The sequence below is a fragment of the Phaethon lepturus genome, unplaced genomic scaffold, assembly GCF_000687285.1.
Source record: "Phaethon lepturus isolate BGI_N335 unplaced genomic scaffold, ASM68728v1 scaffold17539, whole genome shotgun sequence".
NCBI lineage: Eukaryota > Metazoa > Chordata > Aves > Phaethontiformes > Phaethontidae > Phaethon > Phaethon lepturus.
In genome coordinates, this window is record NW_010565704.1 from 1,882 (window position 1) to 25,326 (window position 23,445).

General features: G+C 36.8%; 1 protein-coding gene across 1 annotated transcript in view; it reads right to left on the reverse strand.

The window, feature by feature from the left end:
* Positions 1–3,035: 3,035 nt before the first annotated feature.
* ATF7IP (activating transcription factor 7 interacting protein) overlaps positions 3,036–23,445 on the reverse strand; it is a 44,844-nt gene continuing 24,434 nt past the window's right edge. The window contains 4 exon segments of the mRNA XM_010295269.1: positions 3,036–3,061; positions 4,501–4,579; positions 20,769–20,836; positions 22,190–22,828. Of these exon segments, the coding sequence (XP_010293571.1) occupies positions 3,036–3,061; positions 4,501–4,579; positions 20,769–20,836; positions 22,190–22,828 (812 nt within the window).

Below are 23,445 nucleotides of genomic sequence, written 5' to 3' on the forward strand. Positions count from 1 at the left end.
AAATGCTAAAAAAGTCAAACATGGCTGTTTTCTAGAGTACACTTCTGTGTCTTTCTTAGATTACAAATCCATTTTAGAGTAGGGATAGGTATCAGCTAAATCTATTAGTTGCTTTAGTAGTTTTATGAAATAATTTGATGCAGTGCGCTACACATATATTTAATAAAAAGGACAGCAAGAGGACTGTACAGGTATTGCAAGATACTTGCAGACAGGTATCTAGATTTTTATCTCAAATAAAAGGATGATGTCTGAACAGAAATTAACAACACACTTTCTCAAATGTTACACAACATTTTCATTAATAATTTTTACACGCATCAGAGGGTGTGCACTTAATTTAGTGTACTAAACTGGAAGATGCTACCAGTATGGAGGTGGACAAAATATCACACAGGAACAAAGCTAAGACTTGATAACTAGAAAAAAGAAGATAAGAGAGAGAATACAACATCAGTCATTTAGGAATTTATAAGAACTTCTACTATTAATGTGGGAAATCATGTGTGGGGCAGTGAAGACGATCAGGAAAACCTGCATATTTTATTGATTACAGAATATCTGTGTGTTGCTTGTCTGATAAGGTAAAGAGAAGAAATGCAAATCTAAGCTCTGTGGGTCGAGTGTTTCCAGCGTGGTGGTAATACTTTCCCCCCCATGAAGCACTATTTGAATGCAAACTGCTACATGTAAAGAAGGGGCTGGAAGTTAGAAACACATGTTTCAGTGTTAACAGTGGGGTTTCAAAATGCCAAACCAATAGCTGTTGAAGGACAGCTGCTCTGTTTTGTAGGAGTACTGTGTCCAAATCCAGTGGTTCGAGCACATGATTAGAGGTCCCAGTAGCTATGACACTGTCCCCCCACAATCTCCGTGCAAACTGCTACATGTAAAGAAGGGGCTGGAAGTTAGAAACACATGTTTCAGTGTTAACAGTGGGGTTTCAAAATGCCAAACCAATAGCTGTTGAAGGACAGCTGCTCTGTTTTGTAGGAGTACTGTGTCCAAATCCAGTGGTTCGAGCACATGATTAGAGGTCCCAGTAGCTATGACACTGTCCCCCCACAATCTCCGCCCAGGTTTTGTCTATCTACCATGACTGAAGACTGGGCTTGATGACAGTCTATACAGGTCTGCTCCTCCATGACCCAATACAGAAACTCTGATTTCAGTTTAATATCCTCACAAAATGGAACACCTAAAAATTCCATAGTTCTTAACCTAAAGTTTAAGTCTAATTTACCCTATATGCATACACTAGTATACAATATTACAGATATTGATTATTGATCCAAATGGCAACTTCATTGGGAAAAGGAAGGGTTGGAGAGTCGATTACACGAACAAGTTTAAAAATCTACAACGTTAAAATTTACTCTCAACCTGAATCTTTAGTAGTTTCAACCAACAAGGACATACATGGTAGTTGTATGCTACCAAAACAGTGTAACTTTGTTTCCTAGTTGCACCAGAAGAGATTTAAAGGGAAGCACATGATAGACATCTCTCTCCAGATATTAACATCTATTTAAATACCTTTTGTAAGTAACAGAATTAGGTTACTTAGTATGTGGTGACACTGCTTTAAACAAAATAATCAGGATCTGAGTGTTCCCAAGAACACTATATAGGTATTGCTCTTCTATTTGAATTAGTACTGAACTGACATTCCAGCATACTGCAGTAAACACCATAATGCTGGAGGTACTTTCTATCCTAAGGTTATGTACCAGTAAATCTAGAACAAAATCAAACTTGCTCCACATTTGCTGTAAACAAAGTGCAGTGGAAAAAACATGTGGCCAGAGGTATATACATGCAAATGATTATGCAAAAGGTGTCAGAAGTGTAGTCTTCTTAGAACACATGAATTATTTCCCAAGAAACTTGTTCAAAATCCTAGAGATGTATTTTCACTGCATGGTGAAACTCAAGCTTTTATTAGGCTTTTAGTCCATACATTTCTACAGCTTGTATGAAAAATACTGACTCCTCACACAAACTAGAGGTATATACATGCAAATGATTATGCAAAAGGTGTCAGAAGTGTAGTCTTCTTAGAACACATGAATTATTTCCCAAGAAACTTGTTCAAAATCCTAGAGATGTATTTTCACTGCATGGTGAAACTCAAGCTTTTATTAGGCTTTTAGTCCATACATTTCTACAGCTTGTATGAAAAATACTGACTCCTCACACAAACTAAATATAAACTGATCTGCAAGGCTGCAGACTATCCGTTAGAGGCTGGCTTATGCTTTGCAGTGAAGAGACACACAGGAGCTAACCCAGCCTGGAAGTACCCCACTAACACTCCTCCTAATGAAAGGATGATTTTCTAAAACCTGATAACTAAGGGGAAAGAATCTCAGAATATCCCAGAAGAAAGAAATTATAGAGATACTGGCTCAAGCCCCCAAAAAGAAACCGAGAAAGAACATTACTATACTGTAATGCAGCTACGACTCTGCCATGGCTGGTAGCGCTTCTACTTAGAGAAGCATTCTTATAGTTGTACATGCAATCATGGTGTTGATCTTTTATGGTAATTGTGAAGACATACTTTATGCATCAGGGAGGAAAACGCTCTCTGAAAAATGTTATTTTTGGTAGACAAGGATTAGCTGAAATACATTACAATACTGTGACATGCTACTTTAAAACATACCATAAATCCATTTAGATCTGTTGGTGTCTTTCACAGACTATTAAATAGGACTGGGTAGCTTAACCCTACCTGACAGAGTTCCACAGTTCAAGTGCAAGAATCTTTTTCATCTTTTTGAGAACCAGCCCTCAGAAGAGATGACAGTGGTTAAAACTTGATTCCCTATGCTATTCTGACACTCAGCTAAGCAATTCACAGAATCATCAAAATCCCGGCTGGAAACGACCTCTGGTGGCCATGTAGTCAACTCTTCTTTAAGCTGGACTGTCACCAACACTAAATCAAATGACTTGCGGTTTGGCTCAGCTGAATCTTCAGAACATTCAAGAGTGGAGTTTCTACCATCCCTCTGTGCTGCACTACCCTCCTACTGTGATTTCTTTTCCCCTCAAGCTCAACCTGAACCTCCTGAACTTGTAGTTCATGGCCACTGCCCCTTCATATTATCATCTGGCACTGCTGAGAAGAGTTGTCTCTATCATCTTTGTAACTACTCTAATCCTCCAAGCAGTTGTAGGCTGCTATCACATTGTCTCTCAGTTTGCTCTTTACCAAACGTGCCACAGTCTGTCAATCTCTTCTCACAGGTCACGTACGCTATGCCTCCATCATCCTGACACCATCTACTGGGCCCTCTCCAGTGCCACCACAACTCTTCTGAACTCAAGGAATGGGGAGCCAAAACTGGACACCGTATTTCAGGTGTGGGCCCACTAGTGTCAATGTCGGGGGGATACTAACTTAAATTTACATGAAAATACACTCTTGGCTCATACGCAATTCAGTGTCCATCATATATCCTCTGTTGATAAAAGAACCAGACTGACAGCTATCTGTATTGCATAATGCTTCTCTAATACCTGTGTACCACATGAACTCCTTTTGGTGGCAATACTGTATTTCTCCCTCACTGAAAGAAATGCTACCATATCCCAGTATGATTTTCTACTTTTGTGTAATACTAGTATGGAGCAAGTAAAAATACTAAGAATGTATGTGTAGAACTTCAATGCAGTAGCTAGAGAGATCATGTAGAGGAATCAAACTTCTTGGTGGCTGGACTTCAGAATACGTTTAGAGACCATACAGAACTTAAAATTTATCTCTAATAGTAGAAATATCAATTTTTCAGTTAAGATGACAGCACCATACATGGCCTTAAGTACAGACTCATTACTTCTCTGAAATAAGAGAATTCTTTGCTAATCCAATGCAAATATATAGTGTATATATAATTAGACCTGCCCACAGTTACACAAGGCTTTCAAAAGAATCCATTTTTTATAAGATGAAGTACATCCACACTGCCAAAGGATACAAGAGCAAAACTGTATTTACTCTAATCTTGGCATACAGTCCCAAGCCAAAGAACAGATCTGCATTCGGAATCTAAACTCTTGCAAGCAAAATTTTTTTAGTTAAACAAAAGATTAGAAGCTGTAATAATCTAATGCCTGAATACCCACTGTAGAATTAAAAGGTCTTTAATCAGTAAACAGAAAAATTAAATATATCTGGAAGAACTTTCCAAAATATAATAAAGAATTCAAACATTTCAAATTATTCCACAAGCCTGACAGATTTAAGCATAGACAGCAACAATGCCTAAATTAAGGGAAAGGTAAAAATCTTAAAGACTGTTTTACAGCAAGTAGAATTCTTTTTATTTAATGCCTATAAGAATTCTTTAATAACAGTCCTGTTTAACTGAAACACCAGGGAATAAAACACACTAAGCAGAAACAGAAGCTTATCCCTTTCTACCATTCAAGGGATGAAATAATACTTGTAGCTGAATTACCCCTGCAGCTAGCAAAATCTTTTTCACCTACCTTGAGAAGAGGCGTCATCCTCTTCATCCAGTGTAAGATCAATGACACCTCCTGAATCGCTTCCTGTGACCTTCCCGCTCTGAAAGACAAAACTCCTTCATTTTGCAAAAGCAAATCCAGGCAACACAGGCGGAAAAGGGATACAAATGGAACATAGAGAAGGAGAGGTCTCAGAAATGATGCACTTATTAGAAGGAATTCATGAAATGAGCAGGAGAAGGAAATTGCAGCCAAATTTCCCAGGAGTTGAAAAACAGGCAATAACCAAGTGACTGTACTGTGATATCAAATATTAAAGTATATTTAGCTTTATAAGGAGTAAAGAAACCCAATGACCAGTAGCATATTGTTACTTTGACAGGTAAATAAATAATAATTTGGTGTTACAGAGCATCTTTCAGTTATGACTTTTAATATTTTAATCTAATTGTAATCTGTGCTTTCCTTTACAGTAGTACAACCTTTTGATGGAACAGTCACTAGGACAATATATTACTTATCTTGAGACAGCTTGGCCTATGTGCTTATAAAGAAATTGACTTTGCAATAAGAAAAAGAGAAAGCTACACCAGAACCTGTAATGTTTATAAAACATGTCATCAAAAGCCATCAGAAAACTCCAATTGTATCCATCTTTTTTAAGTAATTTCATCGCTGTACTTTTATCCATTTTCACAAATTTTAGGATTCTATTGTTCTACATATGAAGCCACTTGTAACTGTCTCTTTAGAGAGGATAAAGGAATCTTTTAAGCTATTGTGAAGTCTAACTGTTAAAATGTTATTTAAAAAACCTAGAGGACCATCAAACAAGATTTATCTTCTGGATCAGTTGCTGTCCCTCGTCTATTCAGACTTGGAGGGACCATCAACATTTTCCTTTAGGTGATGGAAGAAAATACTGGGGGAGGTCCTATATATTCCTGTGTTTTTAAATATACTTTCCAGAAAAAAATCTTGAATTATGTAGATTTCTAGTTCCTTAAACTTGCTGCAAAAATTAGGTTTTTTTGGTTTTGTGGAAGAGATTATCATTTATTGTTGCATTGAACTGCTACCAATTTATGGATTAGAGTAAACCAAATTCCTTAGGACAGACAAAGGGTTAGGAAAACAACATAATTATCAAAATCTCTGAACCATATGATGGAAAAAAGTGTAAAGAGTTATCAGCCCCACAAATGTCAACATCATAAATCCTAGGAAGAGTAGAGATTTTTCTGTGCAGTCTGATGAGGGCAGATGCAAAAAGCCTAAGCATTGAGATTACCTGCTCTATGACCTTTCATTTGGGTAAAACTAAGCCTTTAAGGAGGTCCTAAAGACAATTCTCACACAGGCAAGGCTTTGAGGGAAAAGAGGTATTGTATGATTACTAAATGCAAACAAAAGCTGTGTCCAAATTATCAGCTACTGAATTTGGAATGCCTGACATGACTATCTCTTCATTATGCATTATTACAACCCAATTTCTTCTCGCCTTAAGTTCTGATGCTGCCACCAATGAAATTCTGGTAATAACCTATATGATACACAATTCAGTAAGAAATATCTAACTACTTATGGTCACAGGCAATAGAAAAGACCTCTGTAGGGACTCCCTCTTTGCTATACAAAGAGAAACATCTTTCAGATTTATTAATCATGGAATTCTTCTGTTGAGCAATTTCTATTTCAATGACTTTCCAGCTTCAGTTTTCTTAGTATGATGAGCTGATTTACCCACTTGAAGCATAAGATAAAAGGCGCACTCAAATAATCAATGATTACTCGATTAGCATAAAATCAAAGGGAATTTCATTCCAACTTGATAATCTTCCCAGTAAATTATGTATATTTTTAACTATGGCATGCTCTGCCAGGCGAAAGCAGATTGAAAAATGGAGGGGGAGATTTATAAGAAACTGGAGAAATAAAAAACTAACACTAAGCTATTCATTTCTCCCCACTATAAAATACATTAGTCTGAAGTAATTTCCTTTCAATTCTTCCTCCACAATCTAAATCCTTAGAAAAATACTCTGTGTGAAAGCTAACTGTTTTGAAGCCCTACTTAACTGTGCCGGTCAAGAAAGTTCTTTGAATTTCCAAGTCAGCAAGTGTGACTGCATGAATTTTTTATATTGGTGTGTCTAGACAGACAAAATCTTGAATTAGTTAAACAGGCAACATGAAAAACATGAAAAATCCAAGCAGCTGACAAGGTCTCACACATGCACTTCTCAGGAGCAAAGATCTTCTTGTAGTTAGCCACACTACTCAAGGTTTTCTACTAAACAACCCTGGTAGCAATCTCCTCAACAGGTAGCAGTTAGGTTCTTTCCACAACCCACACCAGAAGTTATAGATCTGCAGGGCAACGTTTTTAGCCGTGCTCTGTGGTACATCCCCCACTCCTGGTTCCATGGCACACACTCCAGCTACTCCAAGAATATGCTGTACTCCACACACTGCACACCCTGAAGTCCCGACTCCCCAGGGTCCTCAATTAGATTCTCCTAGTTCACAGACCATGCATCTCCCCTGAATGAAATTTAGGGGTATAGGAAAATTTTGAGGGAACCTGAACACTGAAAATGCTGCACATTGTGTTTCCTACTTAGGGGGGGTATAGTGCAGGAGTGTTGTCACTTACCACCTGAATGGTTAAGACCTACAAATGGAACTATTTGGAATCATTCCTACCAAAAGCAAGTAATAAACGATCTTCAGATAATTCTCTGCCCAACCAATCAAGAAAATAAACACATCCCTTTTGAGTATCATGACTATTTTACTCAGAAATTCTCTCAGGGAAGTTTTTGTTGCTACAAGGACTTGTGAAAACTCCAGTTTACAACAGAGTTATGTTTCAGGAAAGGCTAGAGAGAAACAACTGCTAATGCTTCTGTAAACCAAAGGGAATGGGATTCTGAAGAGGAGACTGCAATGTCACACATCAGATTCAGACAAGCTGCTCTGAGCAAAATCAGAAACCAGCTTAAGGCAGTTGGCTTGCAGCCCTGATAAAGGCAAAAGGAAGCCTGACGTTGGACTTTTGGTCATGTATGAACAACCTTCACATTTATGCCAAAAACTGAAATAAGAGAACAAAGTCTTTCAGTGCCTAATACTATATTTCAGCAAGCATTTCGGCAGAAACTGCTAAGACAGAGAAGCCAAGTCAAAGCATTCTGGTCTGCTATCAGTTTTCAGCTTTCTCCAAATACAGGAAGTCAAGAACCTGAACGTGCTTCAGCTGATCTCAGCAGAAGAGCAAGATATTGCAATCATAACACCTTTTCATCAGTATAGTCACACTAGTGAAATAATTAAAACCATTTAATGGGAACCCAAAACATATGCCTGGTGCTTTAGTTCACATATTGCCTAGCAAGTCTGAATAACTAAAGATTCAGTCACCTTAAAATACCAAATAAGCTGGAACAGAAACAAAATAACCACAGTAATATGAAGTGATCTCTAGCTATTTAAAGATCAGAGTTACCAAAAAACCAAAACAAACAAAACCACAAGTCCCAAAACCACCATTTCATCATTTGTCAGAACCAGAGCACCAGTCTCCAAACAGACAGGAAGCGGCATTTAAATCTGATTGCTTACTGACAGCAACAGCATCTGGGTAGTTTATAGTCATCAAACACAATAAAGTTTACCTTGAGATCTAACCTAAATGTAAACTGCCAAACTCCCTTCTCCATCCTTCGTAACATCTCACACATGTTAATGTGTATGTCTTTAAACTCCCAAGTAAGTGGAAATCCTCCAAAATACTGTCATTCACACTGCCATTTTGGACCTGTTTTATCTATAGCTGAATGAGGTAACTTTGTACACCCTGGAAGTAGTAACATCATGAACTGAACTATTCAGTTAACCACAACTGTTTCTAAGCTGCCAAAGTTTAAATCTTTCTCTATTACAGTGCTGGCTGCTATGTGAAAGCAATCTTAACATAAAACAATGCGGGAAAAAAAAATTAAATTAAAAATTAAGTCTAACAAATCCAACTCTGAAATGTCCTGGTTTTAAAGATAAACATGAGAAAAATTTTTAGGAAGAGAGCAAGAAAAATACAAAATTTCATCTTTTCCTGACTTCCTAATTTTAATATAGTCACATCTTTATTCTTCATCTGGTTGGTAAACTTGCATTTGCAATTAAGACGCATATAAATGATGTGGCCTGTAACTGAACATTTCATACTTAAGTCTCATGTAGATCCAGCCCAAGATGATGCATGCACCTTGGAGTTGAAAGGCAAAACACTAGGTGAAGTGGGGGAAGAGGACGGTAAGGTACGATTAACAGCAGAAAAAGGTGAAGAAAGGAAGCAGAATGAGGAAAAGGCAGCAGGAGAAAAGAGAATTACAAGCCAAGAAGCAACCATGCATGCACCACCGCAAATACAGAAGGATGCTGTCAGCGTACTGTAACACTACTCTGCTATTCTCATTCAGTGTTGTGTATTCTTCCTGAAACAACCAGCCAAGGAGAAGGCAATTCACATTTACAATCTTGATCTGTTTTGAAAAGCATGTTCTTTAAAGAAAACCTTGTCAAATTGCAGGCCTTCTGCCCCAGCTTCTTCAGTTTGCAAAGTCATGTCCACACCTACTGCATTTATCAATATATAACCATCCCTGGGCTCTGTTTGCATGCCAAATGCCCCTGGCAAGCATCTAACTTGGCAAGTGTGAAGGAAAAAGTATTTTAATGCCAAGCACATAACTTGTGAAAGCTGCAACTGAAAGACCCTAGAAGAGGGGCAAACCCAAAAGAATAAATCCTTATCCCTTTCAAATATCTGAGCGAAACCTGGTAAGTCCTGAAACAGAGGCTAAATCATAACCTCCTCTGAATACCACTTAGTTAAGCATAAACAGCTTTATAGTACATATGGAAGATAAAATAATGAAAAATATGTATGAAATGAACACAACTATTCAGATTTGTGCATATTCTCACTTAAAGTAGTATTAGAAATAGGTATTTCTACATGTTCCATTAGCTGCAAAACTTTTGCTGAACTTCTTTGTTCCGAGTATCATTTTCCAATCTTTTTTTTACCATGAAAACTACTAGAAACAGACTTTGATTTAATTTCTTACATAAAATCTCTATTCATATTACAGTAATTATACTTCAATTCAGGGTTTTCTACAAAGGATGGGTAAAAATGACCTATACTCAGAATTTCCTGTATTTTCCACTGCATATACTATGAGAACGTAACATCTTCTTCCTTCCAATCCCAGCCACAAAAGTTTTTTTAACAATTAAAGAAAGTACTGAGAAATAGATGTACTGACAAATGAGATATACTTATGGGGAGAAGTGCTAGGAAAAAGCAACAATAATACAGTATTCCTTAAGGAAGAAAATAATTATACAGTGACTTTCTAGAACGAATGCCATATAGGTATTACAGAAATCTTAAAAACAAGTATAATAGAAAAAGAGTTCTTCGAAGTAATAAAAATCCTGGAACTTGTTAAAAACGCATAAATAAAGTGAACAGGGTCACCTGAATCTGATGTCACAATTAAGATGTGCAAAAAACCCCAATATAAATGCCTTATAATTAAGAACTTTCTTCCTTCTTTTGGAAGACTGTCATTATATCCCATATGTCATTGACTGCAATATCTAATAATTAACCTACACACTAGCTAGTAGTAAATTAATAAAGGGAAATCAGAAAGAAATCAGCCTTGCAATAAAATGAAGGGCTGTCTAGTGTTGAAGTGATTCTGAAGCAGTCTCCTCATCTGCCTCCGGAAAAGCATGGACACAGAGATAGGCTACTATCTTATGTGCTACGCTCTGTTTTTCCACACACTAAGACCATTTCACACTGCTGTAATATACACTGCAGGGTGAGACAGAAAGAATATCGCCTTAGCTTTCCTATCCAGCAACTTTTACAAATCAGCACTGCTGCAAATTAGGCTGATTCATCATTTGTAATTTTGAAAAAGGAAAGAAAAAAAGGGATGGGGTTCGGAGAAAAAAAGCTATTCCAGTTCCATGAGGAAAACAAATACAAGGAAGGAGACTTGAATTTCAAGGCCAAAGCATGTATGGTAGACATGATGGTGAGAACAAGAGGTATCTTCCACCATAATTACAATTGTGAAATTTAACACAGAAAGTAGTACTTAGAACATCACAGCATATATATGTCAATGGCAAACTACTGAAGAAAACTGGGAAAGAAATCTCTAAAACTCAAATTGAACAGAAAATATTACCCATTACATTGTTTTATATAACAGCACACATACACACGCCAACGTGCACATGTATTGCACCACATGAAAAACCAAAAAGGTAAATGGTATTTTGAAGAAAGTTCTGGATATGCATTATTAATTCTCTATTCATATATGATATGATTAAAAAAAAAAAAAAGGTTTTGGTATTATATAACGCCACGGTTCAGTTCATCACATAGTGATAACAAAGCTACTAATTGTAATGCCACCTGCTTTTCATAAAGGAACATTTCAGTAAGTAAAAGTGAAAAATGAAGGGGGAAAAAAAGGCAACAAAAAACCACAGTGCAAAATAAAAATTAATTCCAGGGTAGTAAAGTTAAAAATTCTGAAGCTTACATGTGGCACACTGACACAGCACAGACAACTTTATTATTAACAGTTTCTACAGTAATAAAACAGAAAAAATTCTGGGGGTTGTAAAACAGACAATCCATGAAGCATCACACCACCACAATCATACACAAAAAAAGGCGTTATATAATAGCAAAATCAATGTTAAATTATGGGGAGCGGTTAAAAACATGTTCTCGGAACAAGGTGTGTGTTGGGAGGGTGGTGATACTGTGTATGTATGCATAATTATAAGGCCCATATTACTTCTTTAGTGATACATATACAAAACAATAGATTTCAAGCACAGTCTAAGCAGCTGTGGAAATTTTTTTTTTTTTTAATACATTTTGGAGCATATTTCAGTCATTAACTGCTTCAGTGTCAGACTTATCACTTCTTAACAGTTTTTTCCAATGCAGTAACTCCCACAAAATTGAAGTAACTATTCCAGCCTTGCAAAGCTGTCATGAAAATTTATTTGACCAAGTACCAGATGTATTTGTCATCTCTTACCAAAATAAAAATGAAAATGATAATTTAACGAAGTCATCAGTTTACCGAGATCACAGTTCACACAAACAAAATTTCACAGGGCTGTAATATATGTTTTGATAGTGTGTGGTTGCATACTTGTATAATATTGAAACACTATTAACAGACATTTTATGTATTGCATTTACAAGACCGCTGTGTTCCCCTTAATAGGTACTGTGCAAGACTTCCTACAGAACAAGAACAATGCAAACATGGAAAAGATGAACAACCAGTCTTAGTAACCCCTATGTATTATATACACTCTCATTTCTTTGGTGCAAACAGTACATGTTAGCTCTGCCACCCCTATTAATAAGAATCATAAATCAAGAAGGCTGAGAGATTGGTTGCCAGAAATGCTGGTTTTAGGCATTAGCAGTCATAATTCCAACTAGAAGCCATAAAGGAACACTTGACACAATGCTTGAAGTATTTCTCTACTGCTGTGAATTTGTTTTTCCCTAATCAATTAAAAGGGTATATAATAAACACATACATGCATGCACGCGCCCACACACATCTCTTTACTGGTTCTTACTCTTTTAAGGTGAAACATCTACCCTGCTTCCCCAAAGCCCACTGGCAGTTTCCCAACAGTATTATGTGGGATGGCCATTTTGGGTAACAGAAGATCATCTTCTTAATCAGTAAATATATTTTATTTATATTGCTTTTCAGACTAGTATAATGAAGCTTTTAAAAGCTATTATCCGTGTTTGGTGTAGATTGTTTTAGTATTCCTCTCAATTTTTTGGCCCAAAATGACAAATTGGAGCCTACAAAACACAAGTGTATTTACTTACTGAAAGCTGCTCTCAGTAACTGGGGAGGTTTAGATAACACAGATATTTTAAAAAAATAACCTGAAAAATTCCCAACAGGACGTCATGTAGCTGAATTGGGTGGCTGTTGTAATGAACAAAATTCAAATGAATTCATTCTTGTATGACTTTTAAACTGTCCTCATGCTAATATCTTTGTAATTTAGATTTCTAATTAGTCTCAGGTAAAGGTTCCACCTCACAGATGAGAGCTAGTTGCATTTTAAACAGCACAAACATAACCCCAGGGTCAGAGACAAAAATCAAATATCCCATTTTACATATATAATTATGCATGTTTATTTTCAGTGACAAAACCATGAAATGCAAGGAAACATATTCATCAATAATGCTTCAACAATATAGGATTAATAGCTGCTTACAAATTGTAAGCTGACATATTCACTTTGTTCACATTGTTTCCCAACAGACATTCACAAAGTTTGTTACACACTGCAAAGTAAAGGGATAGGACTTAGAAATGTACTTTATTAACATTTTACCAGATGCATTTCCAATAGCTAGCAAAATAGCTTAAATTAAACTGTAATTCAACCAAACAAATCAAGGCATGTCAGAAACAATGGGAAATGGATAGAACACAGGTGGATTTTTTTTTTTTAAAAAACCTACTATTAGCTGAAAAGGTGAAACGCACAGATGAAATTTAGACTGAAAAAAGATATACTCCATAAGAGGGTAAGGTGCACCTGCAGTGGGGAACAGGGAAGAAAAGACTATTCACCTGACCTAGTGTTTTAATAAATGTAACGTAAACATTCCTGAACAGATTGACTTTATGCCAGCCATTTTCAACACATTCAACCCCATTCAAATTTGTCCACTGTTATTTTATGTCATAACTTAATAAAAGCTGCTTTCACAGATTCCCTCAGTATACCATTGCTATATTTATATATTATATATAATATATATAAATCCTGTATCTATAACTGGGATTAATAATAAAATACTTAAAAACCATTCTAAAGATTTGTTATATAAGTAGAAATGCCTTTGCCTCTGTAACAATATTTACCCCAATACATCAAAAGTGCTTGTTAGTCTTCAGAAATGCAATTCTAGGACACGAGGCACTGGAACAGTCATTGGTAAAATGAGAGGGACTGAATAACAACCCTTAAATTTCTGTGTACGCAGGAAAAAGTTGAAGTTGAGAAACTAACACAAACATAGTAAGATGCCTCCTCCCACATTCCTGTGGCCATTCCTTTTGGAGCAAGCAGAGGAAGGCTGAAAAAGGAGAAGCAGTCACACAGCAAAATCGTATGTCCAAGCTGCTTACTGAAAACTTTTGACTATAAAACAAAACAGTGTGCAACTATTGAGAAGTTGTATAGTTCAGGGTAACAAAAAAGAGATGTACCAGACTGAAACCACAACAAAGCCAAGAACACGTTCAGTTTCAGAGCATCCTTCCAGTGCTTTCAGGTATTTGACATTGTGCACAATGGAGCTCTTTGGGGGCACACAGAAGGTGCATATAGTGAAGAACATTTACCTTCTATATCTCCCACACTGTAGATCACAGTACCTTACAGTGGGATGAATTACTTAAATAGCAATAAAAGAATAAAAAAAATTACATACTGTAAGATACTGTGCCAACTTCATAAAAAGTAATTAGGGTACTCCTTGAAGTAACGGCAGAGATTTCCAAACATATCACGAAAAAACACAAAACCCCCCAAGTTCTAGATTCACAGCACCAGTACTGAATCTTCATTATGAAAATGAGATTAAAAAAAAATATATATATATGTATTATATAGGGTTCTAGTAATTTCCCACTCAGTGTCATCTGCATCAAGGGAAATGGAATTTAATCAATGTCATGGCAGCCATTATTAAAAAAATAGTTTAGTTGACTTGGTTAAGGTTAAGTGCTGTTTTTTTGCAACTGAAATTAAATATTCTTATTCTAGGAAAAGATCTAATTAGAAAATTCAAGAGTGACAGATGACAAATTTCTTTCAAAGTATATTTGTTATATTTAAATTTTTAAATTATGATTAAACATTTTGTATTAAGTTTACAGACAAAGTCTAAATTTAAGCTTAGACAAACAGACTGTATGTAATCTGTTGGTTCACCAACATGCTTTACCTATAATGGAAATAAAATGGAAAAAAAACCCCAAACCAAAACTCAATTATCCTGCTGTTTGACATTCTCTGCTGATACTGCCACTGAGGAGACCAACTCATGTCTATTTTGATAGAATTCATGATGTTCACACAGCATAACCTGCACTGCAATGAACAAGATTGACCTGAAATTTTATCTCGCAGTTAAAAAAAAAACAAACAAAAAACCCTCTGCTCCCCAAATTACGGTACACATAGCCAAAGTTAACTTCACGGAAGTGGCAAAACACCCATTCTGTTTGCCTACTTCAGCTTTTCTAGGATGGAAATACATGTAGGAAAGAGTCATTTAACATTTTGGATGGCAGGGGGGAACAAGAGAAAGATTTTTGAGTTCTGGAAGGTTAGAAATATGTTCTATTAGTTAGAATTAATTCAACTATTAGCAGAAAGCTTAGTGAACACCGACTCCAGCTCTTATGAAGCAATACTACTTCCAGCCCAAATCAGGAATGCTTTTTCTTATTTTCAAAAAATATTTCTCCCATACGAAAATAAAAAGCTAGTAATACTGCAGTCAGTAGCTTTGAAGTATCAGGTTCAAACTGAAGGTAGTAAGAGTACATTGTATAGCTGGGTGCCAACAGAATTAGAATTTAACAAAAGAGAAGCCAAAAAAATCCCATTTTGAGCCAACAGAATGGAAGTCAAGTTAGAAGCCAAATGATAATTAAAAAGAATCAGAGACATGCCCAGATTGGCCAAAAGAGTCCCTTTTTCAATGTAAATCACCAACAAGATTTGTGTTAAGGAAAGAAACAATCAGCAATATGCTGTTACAGTAAGTTACCTAGATGCAGTTAGGACCAGAGCAGGGCATGCGGTCAGTATGACCACAGTATGCAGCAAAAGGAAATAAAAAAATCATCATCTCCTGGCAACATATTTTTCTTGTTTCTGCAGGATGAATGTTCAACGCCAGTATGCTGGAACAAGCAACTACCTGAGACAAAGACAGGAATTTTTTTTTTTTTTTTTTTTTGAAAAAAATAATAGATACCCATCTTGGTGAAAGTTTAGAGTAAATCTCTTCAAACAAGAAATTAAATTTGCCAGTATGGCTGAATTATGAATTCTATGAATCCCTAACATTTGGAAATCTATGTTACTCTAAAATATCCTAGACGAAGTTACTGCACAGTTCTCCTATATTTTGAGAATTGTTTGCCCTTTCTTTTTTTTCAATTTTTCTTCTTTTTCTAGCCATTAGAAAGGATTACTTTCTTTACCGTTTCCATTTGATTTACTCTAGGCTTGACAAAATGATTATCCTGGATCCATGACTTCTTTCCTCTAGTCATTGATGACATAAGTTAATGCTGCAACTAAGGAAGTGTAGGATTGTGCAGAAGTAATTTAAGAATAATTACATCTGATCAACTAGCTCAATCATTATAAAAACAGCAAACAGAAGTGACTGTAAACACAATATGTAAGATGAATATAGCACTTTCAAAACCTTTTAATCTTTAACATGATCCATCAGAAAGTGGAACACTTTGTGCTGGTCTTAAACTTTGGAAAATTGATGCAATAAGTGTGAATAACCTACCCAAGGCCACAAAGGTAAACATTATCAGCCAAGATGAAAACAACTCTAAAGTTCAGGCATGAATTCCTCTGTTCAGACTGTAACAAAGCAATAAATCTCGTTCAATATTTGAAAGCCTTTCCCAGCAAGGAAGTTCTTCACAGAATTAGAAGTTTATAATGGCCAATTTGTTATTTCAGCTGGGATTTTTCTTCTATTTTGTCCACTGCTGAGCAATACAAACACTTCCAGAAAGTCCTTAGTGTGACAAACTGTGTGTGTGTGGGCACGTGTGTGTGTACACACAAATACACATGCACTTCAGAAAGACAAAGCCACTTACTTCATTCCGTTAATATAATGGAAAACAGTTTTAAATGCTACACTGTTTTTTCTTCCAAGGTGGACCTACCATAATTTATGATTTGATGACCAGTTTTGCATTTTCATTTACAAGAAGATCTCTCAATTTGTCAAAATCTCTGATGAAAATCATGGCAAAAGAATAGCAGAGACGAACCATAAGTTAGATTCTCAAGTGTGATTCCTTAAAATGAACATGACTAGCCCTCCTAATCTGTAATTTTTCTTCATTAAAGAGCCTTTTAAACTACACTTTTATTTCTCTGACAAAATCCACATCCACTATCATGAGAATTTCTAACCTGTAAAAATTTACTATGGAAAATGTAATGATAGGATCAGTTTGCTACAGTGAACAAAAGAAGTTAAAACCAAAAATAATATTTGTAAAGGTTTGGTGAGGAAGAACAGGATGCGCTTCTTGTGAATTACACTATACTGACTATACTGCAAAGACAATGTGAAATGTAATGGAAGGACTAGGTGAGAGGAAATACAAAAAAATCTCTCACAAGATAAGCACATACAGAAACAACACTTCCACTTCAATTACTTGCCATTTAAGCAACCAACCTGTTCTTGACTCTTTTGAGAACATTTTCCCCATTTCATGCATAACTGAAGAGATCCCAATTTTAATATAATTTCTATCAAATAGTGCCTTTGGAGAACAGAATGACTGAAATCTCAGCCAGAAATATTGAATAGAAAAAGGAAAGACCTGCAATACAAATCTGTAGCTCACAGATAAAATCAATTTAGAATAATGCGCTTTTTTTTTTTTAAGAAAGGCACAATCCTCTGGTAAGTCTGATAACGATTTGAACAGAGAGGGTGACAGTGGTCAAGCAATTCCAGGTGTTTTCATGCCTATGTATGTATTTGTAGTGTATCTGTGTCTATTTCATTCAGCTTCTACTTTCCCTGTGCTCTTCAGTAATCAAGTGTTTGATTTATAAGATGCTACATTAGTGCCAACAGGCACAGAATTGTATAATAAATGCACTCTTCACAAAATATAAAAGCCATGCACTCAGTGAAGAAAGCATAGCTCTTCAGCTAAGTGGCAATCAGTATCTCCCTTTCATTTTTTTAAAATAGCTCTGCTTGGCCACTTCAAGAGTCTCAGCTGCCACAGAAAGTCATACAACTCTAGGCCCTGCTCTGTTTAGAGTCTCTGTTCCATAGCTCACTTCAGGAGTGCGAACAGGATACTTCTTGCTGAACTAGACCGTAAGAAATTTCCTTAGTAGACCAAGTGAAAAAACAAATATGGTAATTTTTCCATTTTAGCAATTAATTTGAAATCAGTTCCATTACAGATGCATCAAGTCATTGGTTCTTGTTTTATCACACGCTTTATAAAGACAGGTTCATTACAACAGCCTTGAAGGGGACAGGCAGTTAGGTTCCCACTGGCCATGCTCTTGAGGAGAAACACCTTCGACGAACTATGGTTCAACAGGACAGGGCTTTTGGAATTCAGAGCTGGGTGTCCCTCAGGGACTAAAGTCACAGAATTAGTGCCAGGTGGCACCAGAGATTTCTTAGGGAATGAAGTTTTGCTTTGTTCTAGAACATGGTTTATAGAAGAGGTGGAGGCACCAGATAATGATTCTTTTATCACTTCATTTGGGATCTTGCCATATAGGTAATTGGGGGCGTTACTCTCCATCATATCTGACCAAGCCCTGTAGCGAACTTCCGCAGCTCCCCAGTAGTGTCTAATAGCAGATTCGGAGCGATGGCCTGTCACTGCCATTATTTCTCTAGGCCCCAGTCCTGCTTCACACAGTAGCTGGATGGTAGTAGTTCGGAGAGAATGATTGGTATACCGTTGAGAGAGTCTGGCTGCCACACTTATCCTGGGCATCATGGTACCTAAGTAGTTCACACCCATCGGTTCTCTTTTGTACCAGACAGGCTGTTCTTGCATTTGCTCTGATGTTAGCTTTAAAGGATGCAGGTAAAAGGCGGGGGGCTCCGGAGGCAACTTAGACAAATAAAGCTCCAAGGAAAAAACAGGACAGTTTGGGTCCCCTGGCATGTCATACATTTTACCCATTTTATGAGGATCTTCTCCATTCTTCCCTTTGCCAGGATACCTAAACATAGCATATCGACGCCCGCTCTTGTCCTTCTCAACAACAAAGGCATCTGGAGCCAGATCTCTTAAAATTTCCCTCCCTCGTTTGGCAAAATGCAACTGCAAATCAAACCACACCTTGTTGACGAGTGCCAGTGGACTGTGCAATCCCAGCACACCAGATTGTTTAATCTTACGCAAGTCCTCAGCGGCTATAGGAGGATGGTGGCGAGTCTCATCCTTTCCCTGCATGCGCAGCATCTTCAGCACGCTCACAAATACCATGTTTGCACTAGCAAACTCTTTGTCCTTCATTAAGCAAATCTGACGATTATAAGGTGGCATTTTGAGATGCCGGTTTAAGCCAGCACGCATTGACTTGTAGCTTGCCACACTGTAGGTATTTCCATCATGATTCCTTATTGTGTAATAAAACTCTCTTAAGATATCATTGAGTTCACTTACTGGGGCCAATTCAAAGCTAGGATCCTTGCCATTTTTGGCCAGCCATTGTTTTAATAGGTTAGCTGCCCAGCCAGTCTGCTTGTGGGTGTTTTTGATGCTCTTAGCATCCTCTTCCTCTTCCTCCAAGCCAAAGAGGACATCCTCGGTGAAGTTAAAATCCGTCTGTGCTGCTTCTACCGCTTCTTTATTTTCTGACGAAGTCTCTTCCTGTTTCAACTGCTTTTCGAAACAATTGATCAAAGTTGTACCATCAAATATGCCACAGGTATACGGCACACAGCGAACTACTTTTTGTTCTGAGAGCTGTGAAGTGCGGAGTAATACATAATATTTTGGATTTTACACAACAAAAAGCAGGTGGCATTAACTGGATTTTTCAAATGATATGGCATGTCAATTCCATACCTCACTAGCCAATTAAAATGCATCAGGTCCTTCTTTATTAACCATGGCATTACACATGCTTTAACTAATTTTGACTGAAAGCAAACCTAGAAAAACACTGTAACAGAAGACTGAAAACCGGAAAGCATCATGTGTCTTTTATTTCCCTCCTCCTTGCTCACCTTCCATTGCTAAATACCACTATCACACACAATCTATTTTTCCAAAGTCTTTTCCGGGTTTCAGGCTCTACCAAAGAAGAAAAATTCCAAAATATGCATTTTATATTGAAAATTAAATTTTAAAACCATACATCTGTCATTCATTCTGGTACTGAATTTCCTATCTATCAAGTACTGACAAATGTTTTAATAGCTATAATCCACAGGTATCTTTGAAGTTCCAAACAACCATTCTTTATGGAATGCCTTAATAAAAAGGTAGAGTGAGGCACAGTTTATGCTCTATAATACTGGCTATCTTTGCCAGACTATTTCTGTGACAGGTGAAAAACAGAATCATGTCCAGTATATTTTCTTCTTGCTTTGAAATACAATTCAGATTTAACTATACCTTGAAATACTATTAAATGTGGAAATTTTGGCCAGAAGAAATTAATTTTATTCCCCCTAATAAAATGGCTTCCAGTTAGCAGCAAGGTACATATGAGGTGCTTTGTGAAATATCTGGATGCAGAAATAAAATTAATTACAAAGTAGTTAAAATAGTTCAATGTCAACCTTTAAAGTTTAAAGCAAGTCAACAAATCTCAGATGAGGAATCCAGAAGTACTGCAAGTTCTCCCTTATCATGAAGTAGTTATTTGTGAAGAAAGTTTCTTTTTCCTTTTTTTTTTTTTTTTAATGACATATGTCAATGAAATATTAGAACCAAAATTCTTATTAACTTCTGGCTTATATGAACTGTGGAAATGAGAGCGCTGCAATAATTTACAGAATATTTGTAGCTTTAAGTTCAAGCCCTTCAGACAGAAACTGGGCAGGGTTTTCTTTTGTATGTTAGCTCTGTTGTATCAGACACGTTTTTAATACGCTCCTGAATTACTAACTCACCTACTTACACAAACGCCATCAGAAAACTTCTGAAAAGATTATCAGAAGCTCATGCTCCAAGTAATACTCTGGATCAGAAGAAGAAGAAAAATACAAATGGACAGAAACTAGAAAGGATGGCACAAAAAAGAAACTAAAATTGTTTCATTATAAGCAATAAAGGTAAAGAAGTTTTCTCCTGTGGATTGTAACTTTAGAATTTTATATAGAAACATAATCAAAAACCTACCTGTGTTGTTCCCTCAGCAGTTCGCTTGTTTGCCGAAGTATCTGCTGGTGGCCTGCTTGTCTGGTTTTCTGAGGGGTCAAGAAATTGTTCATTTGCAGTATCTAATCAGTATCAAATACTGCTATAAATTTGGAGACAATATTCAAAATTGTTTGATGCTAAACATTCAGTATGTGGCACATTTAACATTTTTAAGCCCTAATTTTCAATTGTAAGTATTCAAGCTTGATTATTACCATTTTTCAGAGGGAACAGAAGAAACAGAAAAGCAAAGGCACTTTCCAGCCTAGAAGCAGTATATGTTTCCTTGCTTGAAAGTCTGGCATTGTATTCCAAATATTTTATGAAAAATTCCCTTGCCTAGCTGAGGACAAAGCATAACTCCAACGTCTCCTCCCTCTGTATGTAAACTGACAAAGATATTAAACAAAAAACCAGTGCTGGCCCAAAGCAGTGTTTCAATTCTGGTGAGAAAACTACTATGGTATACACCAAGGCTAAACTGCAGAAAATGAGACGCATCTTTGGACTCACATGCCCTTCCTTTGGTCGCTGTTCCTGATCTGTCACAACCCTTTTTATGTTGCATTAAATCATTATATTAGTTTTAGAGTTAAAAAACCAATACAAAGCATATAACTGTCCAACTCCATGGAAGATATATTTTAACACAGGTAACTTAGAGATGGGAAAATTAAATAAAACTAGTTCTGACATCAAGCTCTACTTGGAGTTCATTTTAACATATTGTGGCAATGAGAAACTTGCAACTCACTTAGAAATCTTGAGGACTTCTTAGAAAAAAATTTTCAAGGTATGCAAAATCAGAAGTGCACAGAATCATCATGGTATGGCCAAAGATGGAGAGAAAGTATATTTTCACTATAAAATAGTTCATCTAGATACTGTATTTGAACATTCATTATCTTCAGAGACTTTATTTTAAATACAATAAATGTACTCGTTTGGAACTTGCTTAATATCCATTTGCCTTTTGTTGCCCCATTTTGTGTACTTTTAAGTGTTGTGAAAATTAAGTTAATGATTGTACTTTCTTTTCAGTATGTCTTTGCTTAGAAAGGCAGCCAGATTATTTTGAGAGGCTATATTAAAAATAAATACCAAGTTGTTCATGGTAGGAGTTTCTGGTTTCATGCTAGGAATGATATAAATCAAGTTCTAAATAAAACAAAACTTACAGAGCCACACTACTGACTCCTTCTAAGGAGAGATGATTTTAAACAATGGCTGAAACATATCTATGATGTATATGATTTTAATCTTGACAATTTCAGCAGAAAGGCAACCCAGAAGTATCTCGGTAAAATACACTAACAAACAAATTTCCACAGAGTGGAGTTTTGTGTTTCCCTTTGACAGCTATTTTCCTTTCCCAGTGTCAACATTCAAGCATAACTTACCAACTCTGGGCGCTGTAACGGCGGGTGGTTCAATAGGAGCTGTACTACTAAAAGCAGAGAGGGGAATCTTCATCTGTAGGGGGGCTCGACTGGTGGTAGCATTATAAAGTCCTGAAGTACCCACTGTGGGCAAAGAAGTCCTTGTGGCCTGGGCAACAGGATGTGCAGTAGAAACAGCCTGTACTGACAATGTTGTGCCTACTGACCCAGCACTAGCTGGAGAGTTCCTTTGAACACTAGGACTGGGCACAGATGGGCTGTTATTTGGTTTCGTTGGGTTAGTTGATGCCAAAGACACTGTAGTTTTGGTAAGGCTACCAACTGTAGATGAGCTTTGTACAGATATAAATTCAACATTGCCTGACTGTTGGTTAGTGACCAAAGTCCCTGTGTGGCCTTGCAGGAGCTGAGGCTGGGATGACACTGCCAGAGGTACATGCAAGATTACGGGCAAAGACTGCAATGAGACAGACACTGACTGAGTGCTGCCACTAGGCACTTGGTTAGTGCCTACAACCGTAGCTGTGTTAGCTGTGGGGAGAACTGTTGTTGTCAAAGAGCTGGTGGAGGTCGCTGGTGTCTGAGGCTTAGGATGTCCACTGACAACTGTCGGAGGAGCAGCAAGACTGGAAGTGGGCACTACACAGAAAAAAAAAAATTAAAAAATTTAAGTACTTAAACCAAGTGGGAAGTTTCACTCCAACAGAACAAATGGAAATGATTTATTATGAGGACAGGACACTGTAACAGATTGTCTGGAGAACTTGTGAATGCTGTATCATTGTCAGTGTTCAAAGTCAGGCTGGACAGGACTTTGAGCAGCCTGATCTAATGAAAGATGTCCTGGCCCATGGCAGGGGGTTTGAACTAGATGATCTTTAAAGGTCCATTCTAACCCAACTGTTCTATGATTCTATGAAAAACGTGGTATATGATTAATCTTTTTTCAAAGACAGTCTATAGGTACTCTTTTTTTTGTTGCACACTGATATTCAATGGCCTAAAGACAGTTAATATTGTATTTCTGTTTGAAGGAACTATATATAAATGGCGAAAGATTAAGAGATACAAAACACATGAAATACAGCGTTTTAAACACTCATTACAGAAATGGTAGAACAACTGGTCCTTCAGAAAACACAAGGAAAGAAAAACTAAGGTAGTTATGAGTAACTTGCCTTGTATAGGTAGGACCTTGTATCCAGAAGGTTCCACTGAAACCAAGGATTAATGTGTCAGAGAAGATAATCACTTTT